This window comes from Anomalospiza imberbis, chromosome 18 (assembly GCF_031753505.1).
Source record: "Anomalospiza imberbis isolate Cuckoo-Finch-1a 21T00152 chromosome 18, ASM3175350v1, whole genome shotgun sequence".
Classification (NCBI taxonomy): domain Eukaryota; kingdom Metazoa; phylum Chordata; class Aves; order Passeriformes; family Viduidae; genus Anomalospiza; species Anomalospiza imberbis.
The window spans coordinates 5,776,629-5,801,703 of record NC_089698.1 but is presented as its reverse complement, the minus strand read 5'-3'; the positions used below and the strand labels follow the sequence as shown (position 1 = coordinate 5,801,703).

Below are 25,075 nucleotides of genomic sequence, written 5' to 3'. Positions count from 1 at the left end.
CCGCCCCTCCCCGTAACCCGCCCCGGTACAGAAGGCAGGGCGAGGCGGCGGTATAAAAATGTACACTTTATTACACCTTCAGGTAGGATACAGCACTATTCCTTATCAGCCTACTGGGTCGAGTACAAATGTTCATCACTTATGTACACGTTGACTTCCTAACACACTCCTGGGAGAAAGACACATCCAAAGGAAGAGAAAAAATAATGAGAAGGGGAAAAAAAATATGGTGACTTTTTATCTTCATCAACTGACCTAAACAAGAAACAATCGCCTCTTTAGACACCAAATCAGACCAGCACAACGACGTAGCCAACAGCTCTCCCGCTGCTGGAACTGTTCCCCCCCACCCCGACTTTCATGCACATCATAAAAGCTAAACACTTAAAAGTAAAACTGGGGCTAACTACGTGATATTTTTGGATGAGCGAGGCTATACTGTACACAGTGTCACTATCCATTATCACTGCATCTGCTTTGCGTTTTAAACTACTCTGCTGTCAGCAATGCCAGCTCCATGGCTGGCTGCAAAGTTTAGGGGATGGCACACGCCAGGGGTTAGCAGGGTCAGGGGAATACTACTGCATGCAAAAACAGCTTTAAAAAAACCAAATGCCCTTGTGTTTGTACACCTGAGGGTCCAAAAAAAAAAGTATGCAGGACAAAAGAGGTATAAAATAAAGTCAGGAACGCTGCCTGAGCCAATGTTTACATTTGTGATCTGAACAGTATTGGCTGTACCTATCCCAACTAACACAGAGGAGCTGGCTGAGAATTCTTTCTTGTTTAAGCCATGTGGATTGCCAGGTACCAACAAGTGTGGACATACAGAGATAAAAACAAAATATATGCTTTCCTTGCCCTTAAATAGGCTTCTTTCCTAAAAGAGTAAAAAGATCACAGAATGAAAAAATAATTTTAAAATAATCTCAGAAAAGGAATGTCGTAATTTTGTCTGGATTTTACACGTTGTGCAGTTTTATGGCCAAAGTAAAATAAATCCCATCAAGCCACCATGAGCTTTTTGATTCCTCACTCAGTGCTGTTTGCAAAGTCTGTTATTCGCTGTATGCAAGAAAAGTAAAGAAACCCCCCACAGTTCTATGCAGCTTTTTGCTTTTTTTTTTCTCCATAATAAGGCAAACTGATTTGGAGGAAGAGGCCACGCTCTATTCACATCCAAAATACCCACCTGAAGATACATTCATCGTTAGCTTTAGTAAAAGAATAGTACAAAAGTTAGATCTTACTCTTTACACAGTTGAAGAATTAAGTCTTAGATTTAATTTCACTATTCTCCCCTTCCCCCAGCCCCCCACCCCCCAAGCTGAAAGCCGTGTAAAAAGTACTGAACATTTAAACATGTTGCAAGAGCAGAATGAAACTGAGAGATTAAATTTTATCAGCTGGAGATTTTTTGTGACAGAAGTCCCATGAGAAACAGCTGTGGATCATCTGTTTAGCTGTATCTACTGAACAATTCTTTTACAAAAAAAAAAGGGCTACACTTTAATACACATTTACTATCAACACAGTATTTACTCAGCTCATGCCTAAAATACCCATTATTTTAAAGTGAAATATGAGAATGAGCACACAGGTTGGGTTATTCAGTAAACTGTACACAAAAACTACTAACAAACATTTTAAAAGACTTACAAAAATGGAGAATGAAACCTTTTTTTTTCCTTTGTAATTACATATACTTACAGGTTTTTCACATTTATTGGCTAAACTTTGCAGGGAGCACTTCAAGTCTGTGTTAGATCTTCCAGGGACGTTTACCACAGGGAAGAACAACACAGAGCTTCCGTACAGATGGAAAATACTGTGCTGTACCAACTACACCTGGTTCTTTGTGTGGCTTCACCGTGGGTACTGAGCACACACTGAACTACAGCAAGGAGCTGCACATGCCCACAGGCAGGTGTGGTATTCTAACACAGATGGATTTTACTGACATTTATGGCAGATCACCATTTCACTTTTGAGAAGCTGGGCAGAATTTCAACCTAAGTAATGCTTGCTTTATGTGGTTTGAATGAGCACAGAGAACACAGGCAGAATGCATCTTGTACAGAGTTTGAGTGCTAAACAGTTGCTAATACACTGAAGTTACATGTGAGTTTTCATGTTTAAATGTTCACCAGCAAGAAACCTTCTGCTACAAAAAAAAAAAAAAAAACCAAAAAAAAAAAAACAAAACAAACAGAGGTGTTTTGTCTTCATTTGGATGTTTGGAGTAGCTTCTCACTTGTCTCAGCAAACACAAAATACTGTGTTTCTCTGTTATTGCAATAGTTCAACTTGGTTTAGTAGGTGCCTTTAATCTGACAGTCGGTGTCCTCATTTGTACTTTTGCTTGTTGACTCTGGGCTTCAGGTGTTGCTGGTGTCTGGGCTGGGTTCTGTACACCTGGAGCCTGAACCTGGGGAGATGCTGTGGTCACGACCTGCTGCTGGATCAGCTTCTGCTGCACGACCTGAGCAGTAGCAGTGGTTGCAGGGATCACCTGAACCTGCTGTTGACCTGCTGTCGTCTGAGAAAGGGTCACAGTTTGGGGCTGAGCTTGTACCTGCACATCAGGATGAAAAGGCAATTACAAAGTGGTTTGGCATTAAACTGAGCAGTGATTACATTTCTGCTCTACAGAAGGAATCCTGTTTCCTTAGGTATTTGCTCTCAACTGACAAACATCTCACACAATGATTCTGAGAACATAGGTCTGTGGTGTCACTGAGAAACACCATTCTGTCACATCTTCTAGAGCCTTATAAATCAGAACTAAGAGCCAAGATGCCTGTAACTCAGGTCTCTGCAGTGCAAATCCAAGGACATGGCCTCAGATACATTCAGAAGGCAGATGAAAGGTACAGAAACCCTACCAGATATATAGGAAAATTCCTGTACTGCAGAAGTGAAGGAGCAGGGAAAAGAACAGAGGGACAGCCAGAGGACCACAGAGGTTAAAATGCTGACTCTGCACCCATATTGTGACAATAACTACAGCCACTGAGACTTCCCACCAGTCTCTGCCATTGCCCTTTCAGACTACAGCTGCCAGTCTCTATTGCTAATTTATGGCAGAATAGTTTGAACTCCATCCAGACATCTAATTTTCATAGCTCTACCCAGAACAAGGGAGAAAAAAATATCAACATCTCCTTGTTCGGAGGACAATGTAATGAAAACTGAGCAGCTTCAGCTGCCTTTGTCAGATGCAGAAGCCAAACAAAGCTACCAAGGACTTCTCCAGGGGAAAAATTAACTATTCAAAAAGGATTCCAGTGGGAAGCACTCAAAATGCAGATAAAAAGAATGCCATATACATATAAAGACCATAGTTTAAAAAATACTTATCATGGCCTACATCTACTGCCACTGAAGTCACTGGTCTACATGGGAGGGAAACTATTTGTCTTTTTGCCACAGACTCCAAGTCACAGAGTTATGCCACCATTGATGACTTTTGAAAATGATCTAGGAGCTCTTCCTGACTACAGAGGACAACTCAACTTGTATTGACTGATGAGGTTTCTACTTCCTGCTTTCTACTTTGCCCTTGAAGCATTCACATCTGAGGTGGTTATCAGACAGTTTACACTACGTTATCACCATTTTGAGATAAACAGTCACAGATTTTATTCTGCACTAAAACAGTGCACTGTGAACTGTGGCAGATTAAGTGCTGACTGGCCCAGATTGTTGTGTACCAAAGTCAAGAACTTCATCCACCCTCCAAAGTTAAATAATTCCTGCCAATCAACTGCCTAAGTTAGGCCTGATATCTACATGATATTGATCTAAAGAGTGTTAATTAAACTGCCTGGTCGTTAGGGGAGGGGAACCAAGCCACCTGAGCTCCTCCTGCCCGAGCCCCGTCTGTTACCAGCACACGTTTGGAACAGCTACCACACCATCCTGCCCTTTACAGAGCACCTGGCATAGCTCTATGAACTGAAACAAAACAACTTGTAACCTTCCATTTGTCCTCATTTTTGTGGGAAAAGCTCAGATGGTGCTCATTAGTTCAATTATTTGCTGTATTGACTATATATCACCAGAAACCATTTTTTTAAACATCCTTTCAGCTCTAGAAAACACTGTTAAAAATCTGTTTTTCAGCTTATCTACAGTGATGTTACATCTATGAAAGTTTTAGACCAGAGAATATACCTCAGCTGATTCAGTATTCAAGACTTATTTTTATAGTAAGGCACTTGCTATATCCTTCAAAAATACTACCTATGCCACATATAATGTGAAAAATACACACATTCCAAAAAAATGAGCTTTTCTAAAGATTATGTTTCTAGTGCTATATTTGACAAGAGCAAAACCTACCTGTTGGGAAACTGAAACCATCTGCTGAATGTTGGCAACAGTAGCCTGTTGCTGGACCACTTGTGGGAGTTTTGCAACCTGTAGTGATATGAAATAAAGAAAGATTGGATCAAAATAAAAAGCTGCTGATAGCAGCAAAACACCAAGGCCTGTTCATGGTAGGTTGTAGCTTGGCATTTTCTGTGAGCCTGAATGTTTATGAAACATTTTAGATCAGTGAAAAGAAGAACTTAGCTAGGGGAGGAAGAAAACTATTTTCAATTTTAACTACAATAGAGTCATTTCCTCCCAACTACCTAGAAAACTGCAGGAAGCACATGAGTTCTAACAGGTTACATTATCTGGGATATACTTTTGAAAGAGTAAGGTTTCCTAACCCCCTTCTTTTTCCTTGGTTAGGCTGATTCAGTTATGCAGAAAAGAAAGTATGTGAGTTGTCACCTACTCTAGGCTACCACAGATTAGGCTGTGAGGCAGCACCAGAAACAGGAACAATTCTGGCTGAATTTTCCTCAGTAAACACACTATGGAATCCCTTGCCTAATAAAAAGGAGTGACTCAATTATTTTATTTCAAAGAGGACAGCTCACAGCTATGACTAGCTGTAAGGCCACATATGCAGCACCAGTGAATTTTATTGAAAAGTCCATTTAAATGAATGTGTGACTGGAATTAAAATGAGTGGGTGCTGAATTCTACCTCACCTGTCGTCTTTACAATTCTCCAGTCCCAGTACAGTTTAAGGGTGCAAACCTGTGTTACCTGTACCTGAATCTGGGCCTGCACTTGCTGGGTTCCACCTGGTTTCTGGGTTTGGGAAATTGGAGTTGTTAAGAACTGTGTTTTAATGGCAGGCTGTGTAGCATAAGTTACTTTTTGCTGCTGTGAAGTCTGCTGTTGGGTCTGGACCGTAACCTGTTGAGCATTTATCTGCACAAGAGAAAAAAAGGCATCAATGACTACAAAAGAGAAGTGTATTTTAAAGAACAGGTATGTGAGAAAAAAAGATTAATTACATTTAATTATTAAAAAAAAATTCTCCCAGGATTAGCAACAAAAAAATGAGCACTAGATGAAAGCCTTCATGCATTTACACAAGTATTGAGAATTAAAGTATTTAATGAAAAGTTTCTCTCTTACACACAACACTCACACAGCGATACACTTATTAAAAACCACCAAACAATCAACCACATTACAGAAAAAATGAAGCACCTGAGAACCTGTTCTCTCTAGATATACCTAAGATCACCCCTAGAAATCCTGACTGATTCTCTAGGGGTGTCCTGGTCATCCAGAACCAAAGCTTTACAACCACAGAACCAGTGCACAAGTTAATGGGAGAGCAGTCAATAGTACCTTTTGCTGCACAGTAGCTTGTCCCTGTGCAACCTGGGGCTGGATGGCTTTCTGCTGCTGTGCTGCTTGGTGGTGCTTGAGTTTTAGCAGCTGCTGGACATGCAGTGGCTGTGCAACTACTGTCTGGCCTCCTGAAAATTACAGAAATAATTAGAACTGTAAGAGTCTTCACTTTATTGCTTTGCCCCAGTAATCACAGCTTGCACACATAGATTCTACTTTTATAGACATACATTTGCACAGCTTTGAGCATTAACAACCCACTGATTTTAATGGGAGTAAGACATGATTTTCACAGTGGAGAAAATTTCTTATCTAAGAGCACGAGTAAGCTAATTTTTTGTTCCAACAACAACCTTCTTCCAAGAAAAAAATTGTCTATACTACAGGAGACTGCTATGAAATACAATTCTTATTTCCAGCTTGCATTCACATACCTGCTGCTTTCTGTGGTTGCCCGATGGCAACACTAATGCCTGCCACAGTCACAGGGAGTGTGGTGACTCCTGCAGATGACACAACAGCAGCTGGAACAGACACCACTGGAGGCTTTGCCAGAGCAACCTGTGCTGCTTGTGGAGTCTGGGCCTGGATCTGTCCTTGTGCTTGGAGCTGGGAAGCAGGAACACGGGTCTAAGCAGTAAGAAATGAAGATTATTGTACCAGCACAGAAAGATTTGCTGCATATAACAGGTGATTATAAAGTGATAGCTGTAAATGTTTCTAAATGTAATGGCTCCTGTACAGTGACACAATTCAGAGATGCTATCAATGGGTAAGTACAACGTAAAGCTATTTATAAATGTTACAGCAGTTCCTTCTGAACTGCCAGAGCAATGCAAAGGGCACTTGTGAGTGTGAATCATCAGTGCCCAGTTCATTTAAACCAGCCAAGAGTGAGATGTTTGAGACTGTTTTTGCCAAGTCAAAGCCAGCTCACCAGGCGTGCCACTTGCAGGTTGGTGACCGTAGTGCCCGTGAGGACTGCGCCAGGACGAGGGGCTGTCACAGCAGTGAGCTGCTGAGTTTGCTGCTGCTGCTGCACTTGCACTTGTGCTGTTTGCTGCTGTGCCCCTTGCTGTGTCTGCTGTGCTGCCTGCTGCTGGGGGAGCTGCAGCTTCTGCTTCTGCAACTTGATCAGCTGCTCCTGCAAAAATCAAACACTCCCATCATTTCCAATGGTTTACCTTACAGGAGGAAAATGGAGATGCATCCAAAGCTTAACAGGAGAAACATTCTGCACCAGACTAGAGCTAAGATCAAGTATCTAAAATGTAACTCTTTTATACAATGGCTTCCAGTGAACAACAGTAAGTGCTTTCCATCCTGCCCTACTCTACTATTGAAAGTGCTGTCACACTCACTGCCTGCATGAAATTTTAGCAGGATGACATTTAAGAGGGAAATTCATCTCACTCTAGCCCAAGAAAACAGGACACAACACACACTGCTAAGGAAGCTTACAGTAATGACAGCAATGTGTTATGTTACTTCATGAGCACTTCCTCACCTGTGACAATTTCCCTACAGTTTTTATTTGAGCTGGAGACTGGGCTTGTGCCTGAGCCTGGATCTGTGGGACTTGCACCTGAGCAGCCTGCTGCTGCTGTTGCCTCAGAAGCTGGAAGTGAGCAGGGGTGATGGTTTTGCCTGACAGCTGGACCGTTGGCGTAGCTGTGAATAAAGAAAAAACAAAATGTTATGACAAATACTTTTCAACATTCAGTTTAACTCATGAATTTCACCTGAGATGAAAAATGCTTATTTTTCTACTCCAGCACACTTTGTGGATTTACTACATGTAAGAACACGTTATCATAAGCATGATGTAAAAGCAGAGTAGATCATAAAATACAAGGGCCTTTCTTCAAAATGCTTTTTAGTCAAGACAGTCAATCCTAGTATTTTACTGCTAGATTGTTAATAATATTTTTAAATTGCAATGCCTAGGGACCAAGCTCTCTATTGCCACGCTTTATCCAGAAATACCAGAGAAAAATGTATTCTGAGCACCAACAATAAAGCGAGTTAAAAATCATAGCCCTGTTTAATTGCATCCCAGCCTTCCAATACTGTAGGGCTGTGGTGGTGCATCTACAGGAATTCTGAGGCCCTTTATGCACTACTGGAAAAAGTCCCTGAACACAGGATCATTACCTGGTGTGACCTGGGTCACCAAAGACCTTGTCTGGGTCTGCACAGGCGTGAGGTTGGTGGTGACCACGGCCGAGGCTGTCACCGACGTCACCGCGCGCACGCCCTGGGTGGAGGCGATGGTCACCAGCTCGGTGGACGCTGCCGGCGCCGCGGCCGCTCGGGGCTGGCTGTGAACCACCTGGGCAGTGGCGGTGCCTCCCGAGGTCTGCGAGGGAACACAGCCATTACTGCTCCCCTCCCACGCCTCACGTTTCCCTTCTGGAAATGGAATTGGCCCTCTAGGCAATTTTAAAAACAAGCACAAAAATGCAAAAGTAAAAAAGCCCCAAATCTGTCAAACACATCTGTTTGGATGCATCTTAAAATCAGCATGTGGTTAAATCTTTTTCCAACAGGCTGATCACCAAACCCTTCACTCCATTACAGACATTTTATTTTAGTACCTTTCAATATTTTGCTTTATCTTCCATAGTCTTAAACCATTAACATAATCATAAAGATCATAATTAATAAAGCACAAAACAGTTACAGGCTGGAAATGTTAATGACATAATACATTGCTTTTAGCAGCACTTGCCTATAAATTATTTTTAACAGTATTAAGCCTTTTTTTCTGATAAACCATTCCACTGTGTTCTGATGTTTTGATAAGAGAGAGAGGTTTGATAAAGAACCCCAAGATGCACATGATATTTGCAAGAAGCAGAATTTCTGACAACATGGAAATTATCAGCTATGCTGATAAAACATGCAACCCAAGGTGTCCAGGGACACAGCTAGTGACAGGATCTACTCACAGTCAGCGTGCCAGGTATAACAGGTGAGGCCAGTCGCTTATTGATGGGCTGGAAGGTAGCAGCAGGGACCCCAGCAACAGTGTTCACGATCACATTTCCACTCACTGTAGCTGAAAGCAAGCCAGGATTAACTGTGATATTCTTAAAGTGAAAATCCTAATGTCCCATCACCTCCTATCTCCAATTATAAGTCTCCTTACCAGTCTGGATGCTTGTCCCTGTCACCGCTGTTTTGATGGTGCCTGCCTAATTAGAAGACAATTAAGGTAACAGTTCAGAAAAACAATAAAAGAAAACTGAGCATTGCTTAACACAATGCTGTATTCCAGAAGTGACAAAATAACAAAAACGCAATGGAACACACGGAGATTTCTGCAGTTGTTCAGTTGTTCATTGACTCTACAGATCACAGCAACTAATGCATACATAAATCAGGATTCTGCCTCACTAAAGAGCAACTGTAGACCAGCCTAGTGTGGTAAACCCTGGTCACTGGACATCCCTGCTAGCAGAGGAAGGGAGCAATACCTTGGAGAGCCACTCACATAGGAACATCACTGAGCACTTCATACACAGCAGTGCTTGTGGTTCAGAACACATCCTCTGTGTCTTTCTGCAAAAGCTCTGGTACTCTTGCTCTTCAACAAGCAACATAAATCCACCACTGCCTGCACACATGACTATGCAAACTGGATTGGCTCTAAATACAAAAGCCACAGACCAGTCATCAGACTCATTCAGACTCTAGATTTAGGGAAGACATGAAAACTTTGCACACACTCGCAGTAAAAGCACCATGGTGTTTCCTATAGGATGCATCATTTCACTTGCCTTGCAAAGGTTAATGAATCTTTGGATTTTAAGCTCTTTAACTGAGTTGCTCTTACAGCTACATTCTATTTTATTCTCTGTATTCTGCAAGTTCTCTGTACAAATACTTCTCATTGACCATGTATATCTATTCACTCAGACTTCATTTAATGAAAGTCTGACGTGGAAAAGGAAAAACCATCTTTGCATGGTGTTTTTTCACCTCAGAATGCCAAGATCTGTTGCTACAATGGTACAAATAGTCAAATAAATCAGGGAACTGGAAGACACCCAGCATAACAAGGGAAAGCAAACAAGAAAAGAATATCTTTGATCTCACTATACTGAACTAAAATTCTCTTTCCAAGGAAAACACGACACAAATGCAGCACACACAGAAGAACTGAAGTTACTACATCAGAGGCACCGAGCTCTCCCTTTCTTACCAATACTGCTGTGTTGGCCACAGTAGTGACTGCAGTCTGCACCACTGCCTGTGGCTGCTGAACTACCTGTGCTTGTGCCTGTGCCTGTGGCTGGGCCTGGGCCTGCTGCACGGGGGGCTGCTGGGGGGGCTGCTGGCCCGCCTGGGGCTGCTGGGGCTGGGGGCCCGTCTGCTGCTGGGCCCTCTGCTGCTCCGCCAGCGCCTGCAAGGCAACGTGCACCTTCAGTCTTCAAGCATGGAACAAGCAAGATGTGGTTTTTTAAAAGAAAATCAAGCAACAAGAAAAAACCTCTTTATCCACAAAACTCCTTTAATTCTAATCAGAGACAGCCCACAAAGCTGCCCTCACTTTTCAAGTCCAAGTTACACAACCTGACTCATTTCAAACTACAAGATGTACTCATGGTTTTATGGCTTAGAGCATAGCACAACAAGCAACTTATCCACAAGCAAATATTTCTTTCTGAATAATATAATAAAGGAGGCTACAGAATGGTCAAGAATTAAATAAGATTTTTACATGTTTTAGTATCTTTTGCAAAAATATGTTCCTCATTGTTTAAGGGGTCTGAGTGTGACAAGAGGCACAAGGAAAAGCCCTACTATGGGCCCTGGTTATCTAAACCCCTGTACACGAACAATGTGCAGCTGCTCATAACATCCACTGTACTGCCAAGCTTCTCCCAGGAGGAAGCTTTGCTCATACCTCATCTGTTGCCTGATTTTTTAATTACTGCAGTCATTTGTGCAGCAGAGATGGGACCATACCTTTTTCTCTTTGGCAATGCGTTCTGCTCGGAGGGACGCGACTTGAATAGGAGGGAGGGGCTTATCATAGTTGATTCCACTAGAAACAATAATAAGACAAAACACACATTATTTAGAAATAACTGAAACCCAAAAAAAAGGAACAAAAAAAGAGCACTTTTATACAATTTATAACTCCTTCAAGATAGGGAGTGCTCACCTTTCTGCAAGCACTGATGCATGCTTTGGATTCTTCTGGAAAGGATTCATGCCAAGTCTGAAATTGAGAAAAGCTGTATTACTGAAGACAAAAAAACTTTTAAAACAGTATTTCATTTCACATATTTTAGCATGTAACACTGCAGTTTTGGTGATATTCCAGCCAGTACTGGAGCCTGCATGCAGACAGACTTTTATGAGACTCAGAGTAAATACTAAATAAATACAGAAAAACTGCAGGAAGATACATAGGAAAGAATGTACTACTACATGGCATAGACAGCAAATTGTCTACAATTCAGGCAAATGGAGAGATATAGATTTAAAAAACCCCAACTGAATGCAGTTCTGCTCTTAATGACAAAGAGCGAATTCCTGCAGTGAGACCCAAACACACGAAATATGGAGGTGTTTCCAATAACACAGAACACAGAGAGAGATCAAGAACAGAGAAAGAGAGCGCAGAATAACTCTGGGGTTTGAGAGCCATTCAAAACCCAGCTTCCAGGAGATCTGTGGTGACAGGAGATCAAATGATCCCAGGTAAACTTACAGAGGTTTGATAGGTGGACTTCTTTTCCCTGCAATCATTTTCATCATCTCAAAATGATTAGTATAAAGCTGTGTGTGGGTTGCACCCTCATCTTGAGCATAGATCTGATTGGTACGAAGTGGGCGACTGTTTTTAGTCTAAAAAAAGAAAACAAACCAACTTTCAATTGCAAACTCACCCAACACGGCATTTTGTCTATGTTTAAACACAAGGCGCGCTCGTAGATTATTTAAAAACACTCTCCAACATATCTATCACAGACTGGTTCCTGCCTCGTGTCACTGATAACTTACTGTCACACAAAACTCTATGGGAAATATATAAAGAAAGAGCAAAATAAGGAGCAGTTCTCACGGTCACACTGGCATCAGCACTTGGGGACATACAAAATGGCAAACTCTAATTTGAGAAAGAATCTTTGCTTTAGTTTAGATTTTGCAAGTTTAATTCATTACCCAAACCAAGAGCCCATTAGTTTATAGTTATGCATAGCGCACACGTAAGATAATAAAACAAAACCATCACTGCACTGCTCTCCCAACAAAGCTAGGTTAACATCCACACACCATGCCAGTCTAACATTTGGCTTCTCCTAAGCAGAAACTGCCAGTCAGGGACAAACCTCCTTAGCAGTCAGAGAATGGGACTACAGCCAGAAGTTCTGCATTCTCCACCCAACTCTGTCACTAAATTGCTGTGTGGTTTGGAAGAAGGCGTTCACAGTCATGGAATTTGTTTTTGTTTCTGTAGCATCCTATCATCCTCATTTACTAAAATGTGTTTCAGGCATCAAATTCACTATGTATTTGTAATCCACTTAGACTCTAGCATGAAGTTCATTCTTACAGATCTTAAATACCATCAGGATAAGATACATGGTTGAAAAATGCCAACTACAGTTTAAGTGAAATCACAAACTTCTTGCATGATCTAAAATTTATCTATCAAATCCAAAAGCTGAAGTCTGGTGTCAATCCACTGTATCAACAAAGAAAGGAAAAATAAATTTGGAATTTTAATTGATGTTTCAGAACTCAAGTAACACTCAACATGGATCTCATATGAATTATCTGCCCACCTCCATTGCTGCTAAATACCACAGTGTCTAGATTTGATTTTGAAAGAATACCAATGCACACCTTATAAATACTTTTTGTCTTCTTTTTAGGATTAGCTTCGTACATTAGCTGTAAAATAAGAAGGAAAGTTAGATGATCTTTTGTGGAAGATTTTGTTCAGGTGCTTTTTCTTTTCAAAGAAATCACATAAAATAAGTGGAAATCCTGATGAGAATAATTTAAAAAGATCTTTTAAAAGTTATTTATTTACACTGTTGAAACGTTTAACAAAAAAACAAGTGTTTATGGAGTTAAGGAAAAAAAACTCTACAACTTAAGGTAAAAAAAAGACGCATCATTCCAGGTGAACTCACCTTTCCTTCCTCCCTTGGGATTATGACATTCTCGTATCGGTTGCGGCACTGCTTGGGCGAGCGATAGACTCTGCTGCAGGAGTTAACAACATCACTGACCAGGTCCCAGTTGGGAGTGTGTGCTGGTGACACAACAGCAAGGTTTAAAGGAAGCTCCAGCAGCTGCTTCACTGCCTGCAACAGAGAAAGGTGCAAATGCATCAGGAGACATCGCTGCCATCTTCCAAACCTTGCCCTACCTGCGTGTGCCCACTCACCGCTCCTACAGTGGGACAGCTCAGGGCTACGGCTCTGTGTGCAGATGCAGTCACAGAGAATAAACAGGCATAAGGTGCCTTAATGCTGACTGATGTGCAGGGAAACAGTTGGAGATTGGTATGAGAGGGACAGAGAGCTGCCATTCAAGTGCTGCTCTCCCCTCAAAAGTGGGAAGAACCTTAGCTGCATTATCCAGTGTCCAGCCAGATTACTATTATAATCTGAATAACAGTAAGTGATTTCTAAAACAACAATAGGGCTTAATCATACATTTTGTAGTTTAGCCTTTAATTTCTCCTTAGAGGAGTACAAATGACAGGCAAGCTGTTCCAAGTTATGACAGCAAATTGCCATTAAGATTTAGAAATAACCTCAAAAAGATAAAATGAAGGAATAAAAACATAATGGCAGCAGAAGCTGCAGGTATCATCTGACCTGCAGAAGTGCCCAGTCTTCGCTGATCAACCACTCTGGATTATCCTGTCCAGCCTCAGTAGCTGGTTTGACAAGAGTTGGCAAAGGCTTTGCAAACTGTGTCTGTTGTTTCAACAAGATGTTCTTCTTTTGCTCTTTGCCCTCCCGGCGCATTTTCAACATTCCTGGGGTTGCTCGATCGAAGAGTGAACGAGGTGGGATAACTGTCTCCCCGTGACGTTGCTTCTTCTTTCTACCTGCTGCTAAGACAAAACATAAAGCATTATTGGTAGATACTGTCATTCTTTGATTCCTCTGCCTACAGCTGCAAAATGCTCATACATGTACAGAGTATTCCCCACTGCCTCTGAAAAGCACAGCCAGGAACTAAACAGAGCCTGTTATAAAGTAAGATCAGCCCTGTCCTAACTGACAAAGCAGAATGTCTGCTTTCTAAAACTGTCCTTTTAAGAACATATTTATGTCTAAAGAGAAGACGCACCATAAGAACTGGGCCTTCCAGTGACTCCACTGTTTCAAGGCCATGGTGGGACAAGAATTTTCATCCCTTCAAACATGCAGATTTGATCTTTACGGGACCAGACTCCAAAACAGATGCTTGAATTTATTAAACACTGCAACTTGGGTGTTTCAATGCATTCTGAATATACGGGAGGCATGAAAACCCCACTGATTTTTTAAACTTTCAGCAATAAATCCCAGAACACTTTTGAGCACGCACTCACCAGAGGGATCTGTTTTGTGTCGTTTACGCTCCTTCCTGACGTACACTGGAGGCAGTTTTGACTCTGGAATAGGGGTGGTATCATACATCAGGCACATAACAGAATCTATGTAGATATCATTGTCATCCTGAGGTGGAGTAGGAGGAGTCCAAAGCTGCAGAGAATAAAGTCTGTAATTACTGCAATGTTAACTCTCCACTCATCTTTATGTTTCCTAAAATAAAAAGCCTGTTTAGGCTGCCTGGTGTTACTTTTACTTACTGGCATAATTTCAGTTTGTCCATCTGGACCTTCATAGACATATTCCTACACAACAAAAAGAGAACATAATTCAAATGATCCAACTGAAACCTGAAGGTTAAAGGTGTCCTCAGACTAACTGTTAAGAAATAACTATTTAGATAAAACAAGACTAATCAGCAATTACTTTGTTGTACGCATCCTCCCGAGTGTAGGTTAGAAGTTCCTCTTCATCCTCCCAAAGCATTTTTTGCTCTCTTTCCTTTAACTCCTTCATATGCTGGACTTCCCAGGCTTTCTTTGCAGTTTTCAGTTCCATCTAGATTAAAGTCAGACTCCTTAGAAACTTGATACAGTAACAGACACTGGATTAGAAGTCATCAGTTTGTAATTTTATGGATTAATGCCTTGAACTTTGACATTTTCAGACACAGAAATCTTATAGCAATTTCTTATCAGATACTTTCACAATCATTTAGAAGATATTTATTGGTCTTTGTTGAGGGTTTTTCAATCATCAATATAAAGCAATCAGAGAATTTCAGTTAAACAATCAAGACAATCAGGACACAGGCTCACTGAAATTAATGAAATTTTTTCCTCTGCTATCAATGGAGTACAACAAATATTTGCTGAGCTGGGCTGAAAGCAATTCCCATTTTATAAAAAAGCAATTAAGAACTGACACCTGCTTAAACCAGAGAATCCCAAAATAATGAGCTCTCTGTAAGACATTATGCTGCTCATAAGGTATAGCAAGAAAAGATCACAGAAGTGCCTACAATATATTCCACATCCTTGGAGACACTTCTATTTCATATTGAAAATATCATAAATGTTGTTCTGTGACAGAATAACATGGAAAAGAAAGATTTGTTTTACCTCACTCAACCGTGGCTCATTGTCATCAACTGAACCGTGGAAGAGCTCCAGATAATTCAAAGCATACTTCTCAATTGGAGTCAGCTGAGGGAAGTATCAAAGGGAAAAAATGTTACTTTGAGGATAATAAAAGAAATGCTACACGAAGTATCAAAGCTCTCCTTCAAACTCATCGCAACATTTTAAATCAGTGGGAGATCTCCCTTCCATTTAATGGGAGAAACAACAAAGTTGCTTTAAGGTCAGACTGCAAAGAAATTGAAACATTTGAACTAAACATTACTTTTTAGCCAGCTATTCAAGGGAAGTCATGGTACCTGATCCACAACAGCAACTAACTCCTGCAGCTGTGAGGGCTCTTCATTGTATTTTGTCTCGCAGAGCTCTGAGATTAAAGGTTCAATGCTTGACTCAGATCCTATTTCCTGTATGTGATCATTTGACTCCTCATCCTCTCGTTCAATGCTGTTGAGGGCCTTTCAGAGAGATATATTTTAAAAATAATTAAGACTTCAAAAATATGGAAAGAAACTCCATAAGGAGTTCACTGAAATGCAACACAAATTTCTGGAGTAAGTCTCTGCTGCAGCAAGAGAAACAGTCCCAGAAATTATAAAACTCAGCTTTGGGCTTTTGGAAGTTTTGTCACAAGGCAAATGACAAAAGAGCATTAAACTACAATAAAAAAGAGACTGACAGAATTTTCCCAAATAAAATGGGATTAGTTAGCTGTTTAATACTCATGTTGCACAGCCGTATTTTTAATGTGTGTGTTAATCATTACCTCTATGAATGGTCTTGCAACTTTAGGTGAAATATTTTCTGCTGGAGACGGCTCTTGAGAAAGTACTACAAATTCTTCTGCTTTCACTCTAAATCCAGAATCCTCCATAGGAGAATGAACCTCAAACAATTCCTGAATTGTTTGCTTCATAAATAGAAGGAAAAAAGAGAAACACATTCAATTTTTGGGAGCATTCTATTTTTTTTTCTATATCAGGAGTGCCAGCCAGGATAGCCTGGCTTCACCAGCGCAGTCACTGTCTCATGTATCTTCAGAGCAGCAATTCAGAGCCCATCTCTCTAAATATCCAAACCTATTTCACATTTTTAAAGCTGTTGAGACCTTCACTCTTACAAGTTCTGCAAAATTTTGCAGCACGGTGAAGAAATCACAATATATTAAGTCATGGGTGATGTCTATGCATCACTATGCAAATAACAGAACAAAACAGATGGACAATATTTGAAAGAATGTGGCCCCAACACTGAGAGTTCAAGCAATCATGAAATCCAATATGCTTCCTTATTAATTCTAGCCTAGACAGATTTCTACTAAACTGCTATTAAACACTCCAACACAGATGCCTGAATTGATTAAAAACTGCAACATGGGTGTTTCAATGCATTCTGAATGTTAACCTACCTGTGTTAAAAAGGCCATTGAATAGTCATTTCCCTGAGCAGCTACTTCTCTGATCAAGTCCTTTGTGCCATTTTTCAAAAGTTTCTCTTCTACAGAATTACCACTGACAAGCCTAAAAAAATGGATAAAAACGTAGAAATCTGGTAAGTCATTTCCAAACCAGCTTTCAGAAACAAAAAGACAAACTGTCCTTAGAGAATACTACTAAATGCTTAAAATGTGGTAGTATGTGGGAGTATTTTAGTTATGGTGCAGGCCCAGAAAAAAGTACACTACCACCTTTACTTTAGAGCTGTCTTCGCATAATTTATGTAATTAAAGAAACAAAAAAACCTGAAATCAACAATGAAAAGGATCTCTTAAAAAACTCCATGTAGACTAACAGACAAAACCCATGCAGGTATGATCAATTTACTACATTTGGTGTTAAACCCCCCCACCTTTTTACAGGATACCCTGCCATCTTTTTTATTGAAGGGAAGTGGTTTTCAGCACTGTTTCCACTTTATTCCAGATCATCCAGGGCAGCACTATGTGAACTAACCTCACATTAAAACATGTTAAAGAGCAGATATTGACTGTCCCCATCACCTGTATATATGGATATCTTTACATCTCCCAATTCTGTCACACCATTCCTGAGCTTTTGCATCCATCACTGGGTTCAGATCATTGTCATAGAAGACAACAGTGTCTGCCTCAACAAGATTGACTCCTGTGGAACGGCTGTGAGAGGAGAGGATGGCACAGAAAATGCGCTTGTCTCTGTTGAAAATTTTCATCAGCTCCTACATAAACAGAATAAAAGCAGGGACTAAATAAAATGTACACCAAAATAAAATACCAAACCAAATTCACTATAGCCTAATAAAAAAAAAGGGATAAAAACACATCAAATGTTTCAAACTGAATACAAAATGAGGCAAATTTCCTTTCTCTGCTGTAGTGTATAAAAGCCTGGTACCAGTGAGCAGCTGGTAGGGCACACTTACCTGCCGTTGTTCCTGGTTGGCATATTCATCAATCCTCACAAAGGTGAGGAAATGGAAATTCAGAAACAGCTCCAGTATGTCCAGCATCAGAATCATCTGTGACAAAATCAGTACACGGCGCCCTTCAGATTTCAACTTCTGAAGCAAGACAGCAAGAGCTTCTAATTTTCCTATAATTCAAACAGAAAAACCAATAATGGTTTTATACAGAACTTCCATTCATGTGATAGAGGAAATTACTGAAATCTTGTCAGCAAATGTCCTTTACCTGAGTCATACTGCACCAGCCGGAGGTCAGGGAACTGCAGCAAGTGAGGAGTTGTCAGTTGTTGCAACTGATGCAAGTGTGGAGCTGCCTTCTGCCTCAGGTTGTGCTTAAGGAGTTTCAGTCTGTGACTGTATGAAGGGGGAGGATTTGCTACATAGAAACATGGGGGAGCAGCAACTGCAGCTGGCAACACGAAGAGAGCCCTGTGAAAAGCATCAAAACAAGGCAACGCCAATTTAAAAAGCTACACACAAAATGATGATCAATAATCATAGGCACAGCAATGAAAGTCAGTCTTAGCTAAACCAGCTTCTGCCTGCATCTCTGGGTCTTAACTCTTGTTAGTTGGGTCCAAATGGTACCTATTCAAGTAAATCCAAAAGCATAAGAATGTAAGCCTCAGTATGGTCAGCTGAACTTGGGCTTAAAATTAGGAAAGAGGCACTGAAAACACTTTGTAAATAAGTGCCTTCTTTTTACTTCCATGCTGCACATCATTTACTACTAAATAAACCAGTCTAAACCAAAGAGGGTCATCAACAGAAACAATGTTTTAGCCTTTTTGAAAAGTGTTTTAGAAACGACTAGATGTGTAAAGGCCCTTAGGCAGAGTCACACATTACCTGTTAACAAGATCCTTCAGAGATTCCTGTTGCTGAACCAACCCCAGGATCATTTCCCGCAAGGGGTTACTTGGGCCTCCGCAGGCACTTGAGGAAAGGCAGCAGTTGACAAAGCCAGCCCACCTCCAGCTGTTGCCCTCACTGGAAGGCAGCTGGGAGGCCTTTGTGTCCCCAGCCAGGGAGCAAACGCTCAGCACGTCCCGGCCGTACACCGGCGCCCGCGAGCAGCGGCGCTCGTTGCCGGAGAAGATCCTGTCCAGGCGCTCCTTCAAGAGCCGGTTCTTCTCCTCAAACGTCTCCTTTGCCAAGAGAAGGTGAATGAAAACCACATTTGCTGCTCATCACAATAATAATAAATGAGGGAATTGAGGTTCTTTAGAATGAAACTATCAGGATCAGAGTGTAGATCCTAGAGTAGAATTACTACTTAGACCAATTATGAAAGGTATACATTTCAGATAAAATCTGAAGACTACAGCTGAATTCAGTTCTTATTACAGGCAATTCCACTTTAGTTTAGTATCTTCTTGCTTTTTAAAGGTACATTTTCATAGCTTTTGATATATTCTTAATGTTTCCCTACACTTTGTAAATTGCTTGAACATCTTACCCAAAAACTTGTTAAGATTAGAAATCTACAAAAATTTGCCTGATTGCCATTGCGTTAAAAACACAAAAAACCCACATGATTTCTTTATTTATGCATTACTCTATAATTAAAATATATTACAGTTAAAAGAACCTTTCTATCACAGCACAAGAAAGCTGTCAGCTACATTTTTACACCAGATTATTTTATCTATAGATTACAAATGTGTCAGATCTGTCAACCTGAAACATGGACAGAAGTTGGGATATTTATCTATTCTATAATCATCAAAGTCCCTAATTAATTCCAGCTTTCCAAATTATAACTTTCAACTACAAAGATTTACTATTGATTCTGAAAAGTGATGTTTCCACAAGAAAATAAAAATTGAGTACCTGTGACTGTCCATGCAAAGGTGCTGGTTTTAACACTGCTCCCAAGTCACCAGATGGCAAGTTAGTAACTGTAGCTCTACCTGGAATACAAACTGAGGATAAACCTTGTGTTTATATATTTATTAATCTGATAATTGGTCTCTTTATAATTTTCAATAACTAGACATTTCACAGCTGGAACACATCATTGCTGCAGACAAACTTTTAGTCTGAGTATTGCAAATTTGTACTTTGTTATACATCAGATCTCTGACAGATTTTCACACTAACTGTTCTCACAAAAAATCCAAGATAGATCAATGGAATTTTACTTTGCTTTGTACAAAGCAAAGTGCTGTGCTCCATTTGTACTTTATGCAAAATATCATGTATAGTGCAATACACATTGACATTCAGAAAATGTTGATATGAGCACAATAGAAAACAGAAAATGTTCTAATTCAGGAAAAGATTGTTTTAACTCATCTTGAGCAAATCATCTAAGATTTTTCAGAAAACACATCAATTGAGTGTATCTACAAATTGGTGAAATCATATGATGGAATCTCAGTAGCATTCTTGTGATTTCAACTGTTAGCAGATGTTTACCCAGACAGTTAACTACAGTGTAAGAGTATCACACCATTTTGAAGGAATGGTTTTTTATGTCCCATGAAAATTTTATCAGATGGCCATTTTCGGGGAATGAACTCCTAGTGTTATATTTATTTTCATTTAATAATCTGCTGTTTTGCTGTAAATGCATTAATTTCTCCTTTATTTTTGATCAACATCTTGGTTGTGTTTTTAAACAAGGAACTGATCACATTTACAGCAAGGCACCAAATATCTAAGCAACGTTTCCAGAGGGAAATGGAAAACTGTAGCTTGATCAGAAGAGAAAGGAATTAGATAAAAGCAAAATCAATGTGGAAAAATTGAGGGAATAACTGGACATTCTCTGCCAGTATAAAAAATTATCACCCTTGATTTTCCCTTGCAAAAATTAACAAAGTATTTCAAATTTACTTCTTCCCAAAAAAAATTTGACCAAAGGTGAAACCAGTAAAAAAAAAAAATCTATAATTAAGTTACACACTGTCCAAAGTTTGTACTAAAATTTTTCTTAAAACTCCAGCACACACCAAATACAAACTGCAAAGATTTGCCTCACAGTTTACCCACTTCTGAGCTCAACTTATAGAATTATGATCTGCAACAATTTGGAGTTATATACGAATGTGATTTTAGCAATTGAATATTTAGACAGAGACACTTCTTCAGGCTGGAAAACCCACCTTGCTGTGCGACTGCAGTGGAAGTTGGGCCACCTGCCTGGTGCTGGTTTCCTAAAGCGTTCAGGGCGTTCTGCACAGTTCCTGCTTGGGAAACTGTCTGCATGACCACGGGGCCCTGAGGCCTCAGGTACTGCTGCCCAGGGGCTGACACAATCTGAAGAACACTTCCTGCAGTGAAGGATTTTAACACACATTACAGTGGAAAAGAATTCGTGTTCTGGAGCAAAATCTATTAGTGTTACTATGTTAAATGTTACCAGACACGTTCATTACACCAGTCTGCCAAAAAGGAGGGAAACACCCAAGTATTCATAGCTGAAGAGGAGTTTTATGTCATAGGGGTATCATTCGAATCTAGGTATTTATACAGAATTTGGACAAAATGCAATCAAACAGAAAGTCTTCATTTAACATTCCCTCTATTTAGTTTGCCACAGAGAATCAAGATATGTTGGTTTTCCTAAATTTGGCAATACCACCAGCCAGGGAGACTTCAGAACAAAATATAGTGTAGGTAGAGCATTCAGACAACGGCAATAATTGGGCCAAAATTCAGAAGCATGCCAGTCTTGAAGTATTATTTACACGATTTCAGAATAAACCAAAAATGTTCTCAGCTTTTCTGTTTCTGCTCAGCAGGGAGTTTTTATCAAATAATGCCTCACCTTACTTAGCTGCACTTCATGGGTGTGAAAACAAATCAAATAATAACATTTTTGAAATACAATACAGAAAAAGAAAGTAACCATGCCTTTCATTTGAAAGGCATTTATTTTTCAAACCAGAGCTACCTAGACTCACAGAAAATAGGAAGAGCAGGACAGTATAAGCACTGGGGACGGAAAAATCTCTAGCAACAAGGAACATGGTGCCCATATCAAAACATGAGCATTCTGAATAATGGAAAATTTCCTTTGTTGAAATAAGTACCTTGTAGCTGCAGGGGCTGCCCTGCAGTGAGCTGGCGGAGTTGACTGTGTGACAAGGTGAACTTGTTCCCTTGGAACTGCAGAGTCACTGGGGTCTCTGGCTGAGCAATCCTGCCTTGTGCTCCTGCTATAGAAGCCAGCTGGGCTATTTTTACTACCTCACCACCTGTTAAGGAGGGAAAGAGGCATTAAAAAAATCAAAGGTGGGAGGCAAGTTGTTCAACATCCACAGTTCTACATTTTGGTTAGTAAACTGGTGCTGAAGCGCCTTCCATGCATAATTATACTTAGTGCATCAAAAGTGTCATATAAAAGTTAAGCAGGTATTGCTTTCTATATTTGTTGGACAAACTGGAAAGAAGCTGATTGTTTAAAGGGTAAGAACATCAACATTTTAAGAAATTACCACTTTCATTAGCAAAAAAGTTAAGAGCTACCTGAAAACTCATGTGACACTTTGTAACAGAACAAGTATAGACATTAAAGTGATTTTCACTGCCTTTTCAAGAGCATGAAGGAAGGTTTAAGGAAGAAATTAAAATAATCCTATGTGTGGCACATTAAGTACAGATTCGAATTTTGCTGATGAAACACGATTTATTTTAAGTAATCTGCATTTAGACAAACCAAAAAGCTTTGAAGTGGCAAGGACCAAGCTTTTTGTGACTTAAACGCAGAAAGGTTAGAGGCATTTCAGCATTAAGTTTTATGATATTGAGAAAATACTGGTGTGAAAATTCAGCTTTTGTAAAGGCAGTGCATTACCCCAGAGATAAAATTAATACATCAGTGCTCAGTACTCTCTACACATGCTAATAGGCAGTGCACATACAACCTTAAAGCAAAGCCTCATCACTTTTCTCTGCCTAACAGTGGCGACGCTCCTCTCCGCCAGAGAGGCCTTTAGCAGATGGATTAGTGTTTAACATGAAAGGAATAATTAGGAGAGAGCTAAAACATTTGGTCTGAAGGAAGTCTTGCCAGCAGAAGAAACATGCAGAAATAGGAGATTAAGTTGACACCGCTAATGTATGTCCACAGCAATTCTATTGTTTCTTATCCAATTTTCGATTTTCCTTGGTCATAAGCAACGTACTGAGCAAGGCTAATCAGAAGAGTGAAAAAAAAACAACGATTCTGTACACATCTTAGGGTGCCTAGTAACTTAACCTCATTCGAGTACAAAGGTGGGAGAAACCTTGAAAGGGGAGGCCACTTACTAGGCAACCGTGCCTGGGCCTGAGAGGTCAGTACGAGCCTCTGAGGCAGCACACTCTGTTGGATGGTGTGCGGGGGGGGCTGTGGCTGTGGCTGTGGCTGTGGCTGTGGCTGGGGCTGGCCCGGCTGCGGGGCCGGCGCAGAGGTCTGGCCCCGCGGTTTCACAGGGTTGGCTGCGCTAGTTGCTGTGGTGAAGGTCGCTGCGGGCTGGTGTCTTGGAGCACTGGTGGAAGCCTGAGTTGTCTGAAACTGTGCTGCTGCAGCTGCAATCAATAAGGGTTGTTTGTGCAAGCTGTTAGAGGTTTTAACTCCGCTCTTTTAAACAACCTGCATTAAAAAGAAACCTTCCAACAGGATAATCAAACGGCTACAAGAACGGCTTTGTCCTTACACACCGGGATTTCTAGCCACACCTCTTACTCCATCCTATTGTTACAACATTATCTATTTGGAAAGCATTGTTTAAAGGCTAAATAAATACAGAGAAGCACTGTACATTCCCATCTTTGACAGAACATTACACGTCTTCGGGGTTTAAATATCAACTGTGGCATATTTACTCCATATGCTAACAGGTTACACAAAGCTTAGTTTTGCATTATACTGGCAGATCATACTGGAGAAACTAGTGGGGAATTTTATTGGCAATTAGTCTGTTGGTATTTTTAAGCCATTAGTATTCTAGACCAATAAGCTAGAGGGAAAAGGAGTTCTATTAAACAGACTAACTTGTATCTGTCTACGCTGAGGTGCAGGTGACCAGGGTGGCACTGACTCCCTTACCTTGAGTTGAGGACACCGTAGCTATGGGGGATCTGCCTCGAACTTGTCCTTGCTGCGTCACCGTTGCTGTGGTCACCGTGCGCTGGACTTGAGTGCTTGGGAAAACTACAGTCCTGCCCTCGGGCTTCTGACCATACTGAACGGGCTGGAACAACCTGGCAAGAGCAGGAAAAGTCAAAGTCTATAGGAAGATCATAGTCTGGCCTTTAGAAGTAAACTCTGACACCCCAGGAACATATAAAGTGATTATGTCAGATGCTGATCTTCCTGCCGATGGCTGAAGCTGGCAAGACTCATCAGTTCACAAGCTTCCTGAGTGAACATTGTAGAAAGTGATTTTCCTGAATCCAAGAAAAAAAAACCTCATTGCCATACACGCAGTTTAATGCAGGACACTTCAGAATTACTGCAAACATCTTAAAGAGGCTATCTATATCTGGGAAAAGATGTATCTGAAGATGGCTGAAAAAAAGGGCTCCCATATAATCTCCAGAAAGACATCAACATGCTGCAGGCCATCAGGCAGCTCTCTTGCATTAGAAAAAACAGTTCTATATTACTTTGAGAACAATACTTCACTAGAAGAAAAATACTTTTAAAAAATGTACTGCTATAAAACTTCATTTGTCTCTGCCACAACAGTGAGAGCACAGCTGACACTGCAGGCCCAACTTAGTCTTGAATTATCCTCATGCTATTTCTGGAAAACAACACTCAATTGCCATAAACAAGGTCCAAGAACAAAGTTCATCTGCTGCTGAAGTAAGGACTGTGGGAAATCCATCAACAAACTTCAAATGGAATTGCATGCCTCAAAGAACAGAAGTCTTATTTTCAGAGGTAAACACAAAAGAGAAAAATTAAATGCAAAGGTAAGTCTGAGGTTTTGTGTGAATCCCATTAGCAGAGATGCAGAGAGAACTCAGTGAAGATTGCAGCAGAGCCACCTTTTGCTGCTGTAATTCTAGCTTAGAAGGAGGGTAGGTGTACACACCTGCTTGGTTTGAGCTTCACTGGGTTGGGCCTCGCCGGTGGTGGAGGGGAGCTGTAGATTTCTTCAATCAACTTTCTAGTAACCTTTTGTTTTGGCAACATTTGTGCTTCATAATGAGTCATTTTGTCTTCCATTCCAATGAGATCAAAAAGAGACAAGTCCGATTCCTAGGGATTCC

General features: G+C 40.5%; 1 protein-coding gene across 20 annotated transcripts in view; it reads right to left on the bottom strand.

Moving 5' to 3' along the window:
• Positions 1-51: 51 nt before the first annotated feature.
• Positions 52-25,075, bottom strand: part of EP400 (E1A binding protein p400) — a 51,564-nt gene continuing 26,540 nt past the window's right edge. For 7 of the 20 annotated variants that reach the window (XM_068208724.1, XM_068208735.1, XM_068208723.1 and 4 more), the window contains 34 exons: positions 24,898-25,064; positions 23,904-24,058; positions 23,123-23,383; positions 21,904-22,068; positions 20,974-21,141; positions 19,697-19,788; positions 18,713-19,011; positions 18,090-18,292; positions 17,822-17,991; positions 17,421-17,617; positions 16,830-16,941; positions 16,188-16,331; positions 15,721-15,879; positions 15,404-15,487; positions 14,709-14,840; positions 14,543-14,587; positions 14,282-14,435; positions 13,557-13,798; positions 12,864-13,037; positions 12,571-12,618; positions 11,432-11,568; positions 10,880-10,936; positions 10,681-10,759; positions 9,914-10,114; positions 8,858-8,903; positions 8,658-8,767; positions 7,861-8,065; positions 7,214-7,377; positions 6,644-6,850; positions 6,141-6,336; positions 5,704-5,834; positions 5,107-5,274; positions 4,345-4,422; positions 52-2,575 (listed from right to left, as the gene is read on the bottom strand). In XM_068208724.1, the coding sequence (XP_068064825.1) occupies positions 2,303-2,575; positions 4,345-4,422; positions 5,107-5,274; positions 5,704-5,834; positions 6,141-6,336; positions 6,644-6,850; positions 7,214-7,377; positions 7,861-8,065; positions 8,658-8,767; positions 8,858-8,903; positions 9,914-10,114; positions 10,681-10,759; positions 10,880-10,936; positions 11,432-11,568; positions 12,571-12,618; positions 12,864-13,037; positions 13,557-13,798; positions 14,282-14,435; positions 14,543-14,587; positions 14,709-14,840; positions 15,404-15,487; positions 15,721-15,879; positions 16,188-16,331; positions 16,830-16,941; positions 17,421-17,617; positions 17,822-17,991; positions 18,090-18,292; positions 18,713-19,011; positions 19,697-19,788; positions 20,974-21,141; positions 21,904-22,068; positions 23,123-23,383; positions 23,904-24,058; positions 24,898-25,064 (5,223 nt within the window). In that variant the 3' untranslated portion in view covers positions 52-2,302. The remainder of the gene's footprint in view (positions 2,576-4,344; positions 4,423-5,106; positions 5,275-5,703; positions 5,835-6,140; positions 6,337-6,643; positions 6,851-7,213; positions 7,378-7,860; positions 8,066-8,657; positions 8,768-8,857; positions 8,904-9,913; positions 10,115-10,680; positions 10,760-10,879; positions 10,937-11,431; positions 11,569-12,570; positions 12,619-12,863; positions 13,038-13,556; positions 13,799-14,281; positions 14,436-14,542; positions 14,588-14,708; positions 14,841-15,403; positions 15,488-15,720; positions 15,880-16,187; positions 16,332-16,829; positions 16,942-17,420; positions 17,618-17,821; positions 17,992-18,089; positions 18,293-18,712; positions 19,012-19,696; positions 19,789-20,973; positions 21,142-21,903; positions 22,069-23,122; positions 23,384-23,903; positions 24,059-24,897; positions 25,065-25,075) is intronic. The other 13 variants (XM_068208727.1, XM_068208738.1, XM_068208732.1 and 10 more) reach the window with 12 other exon arrangements.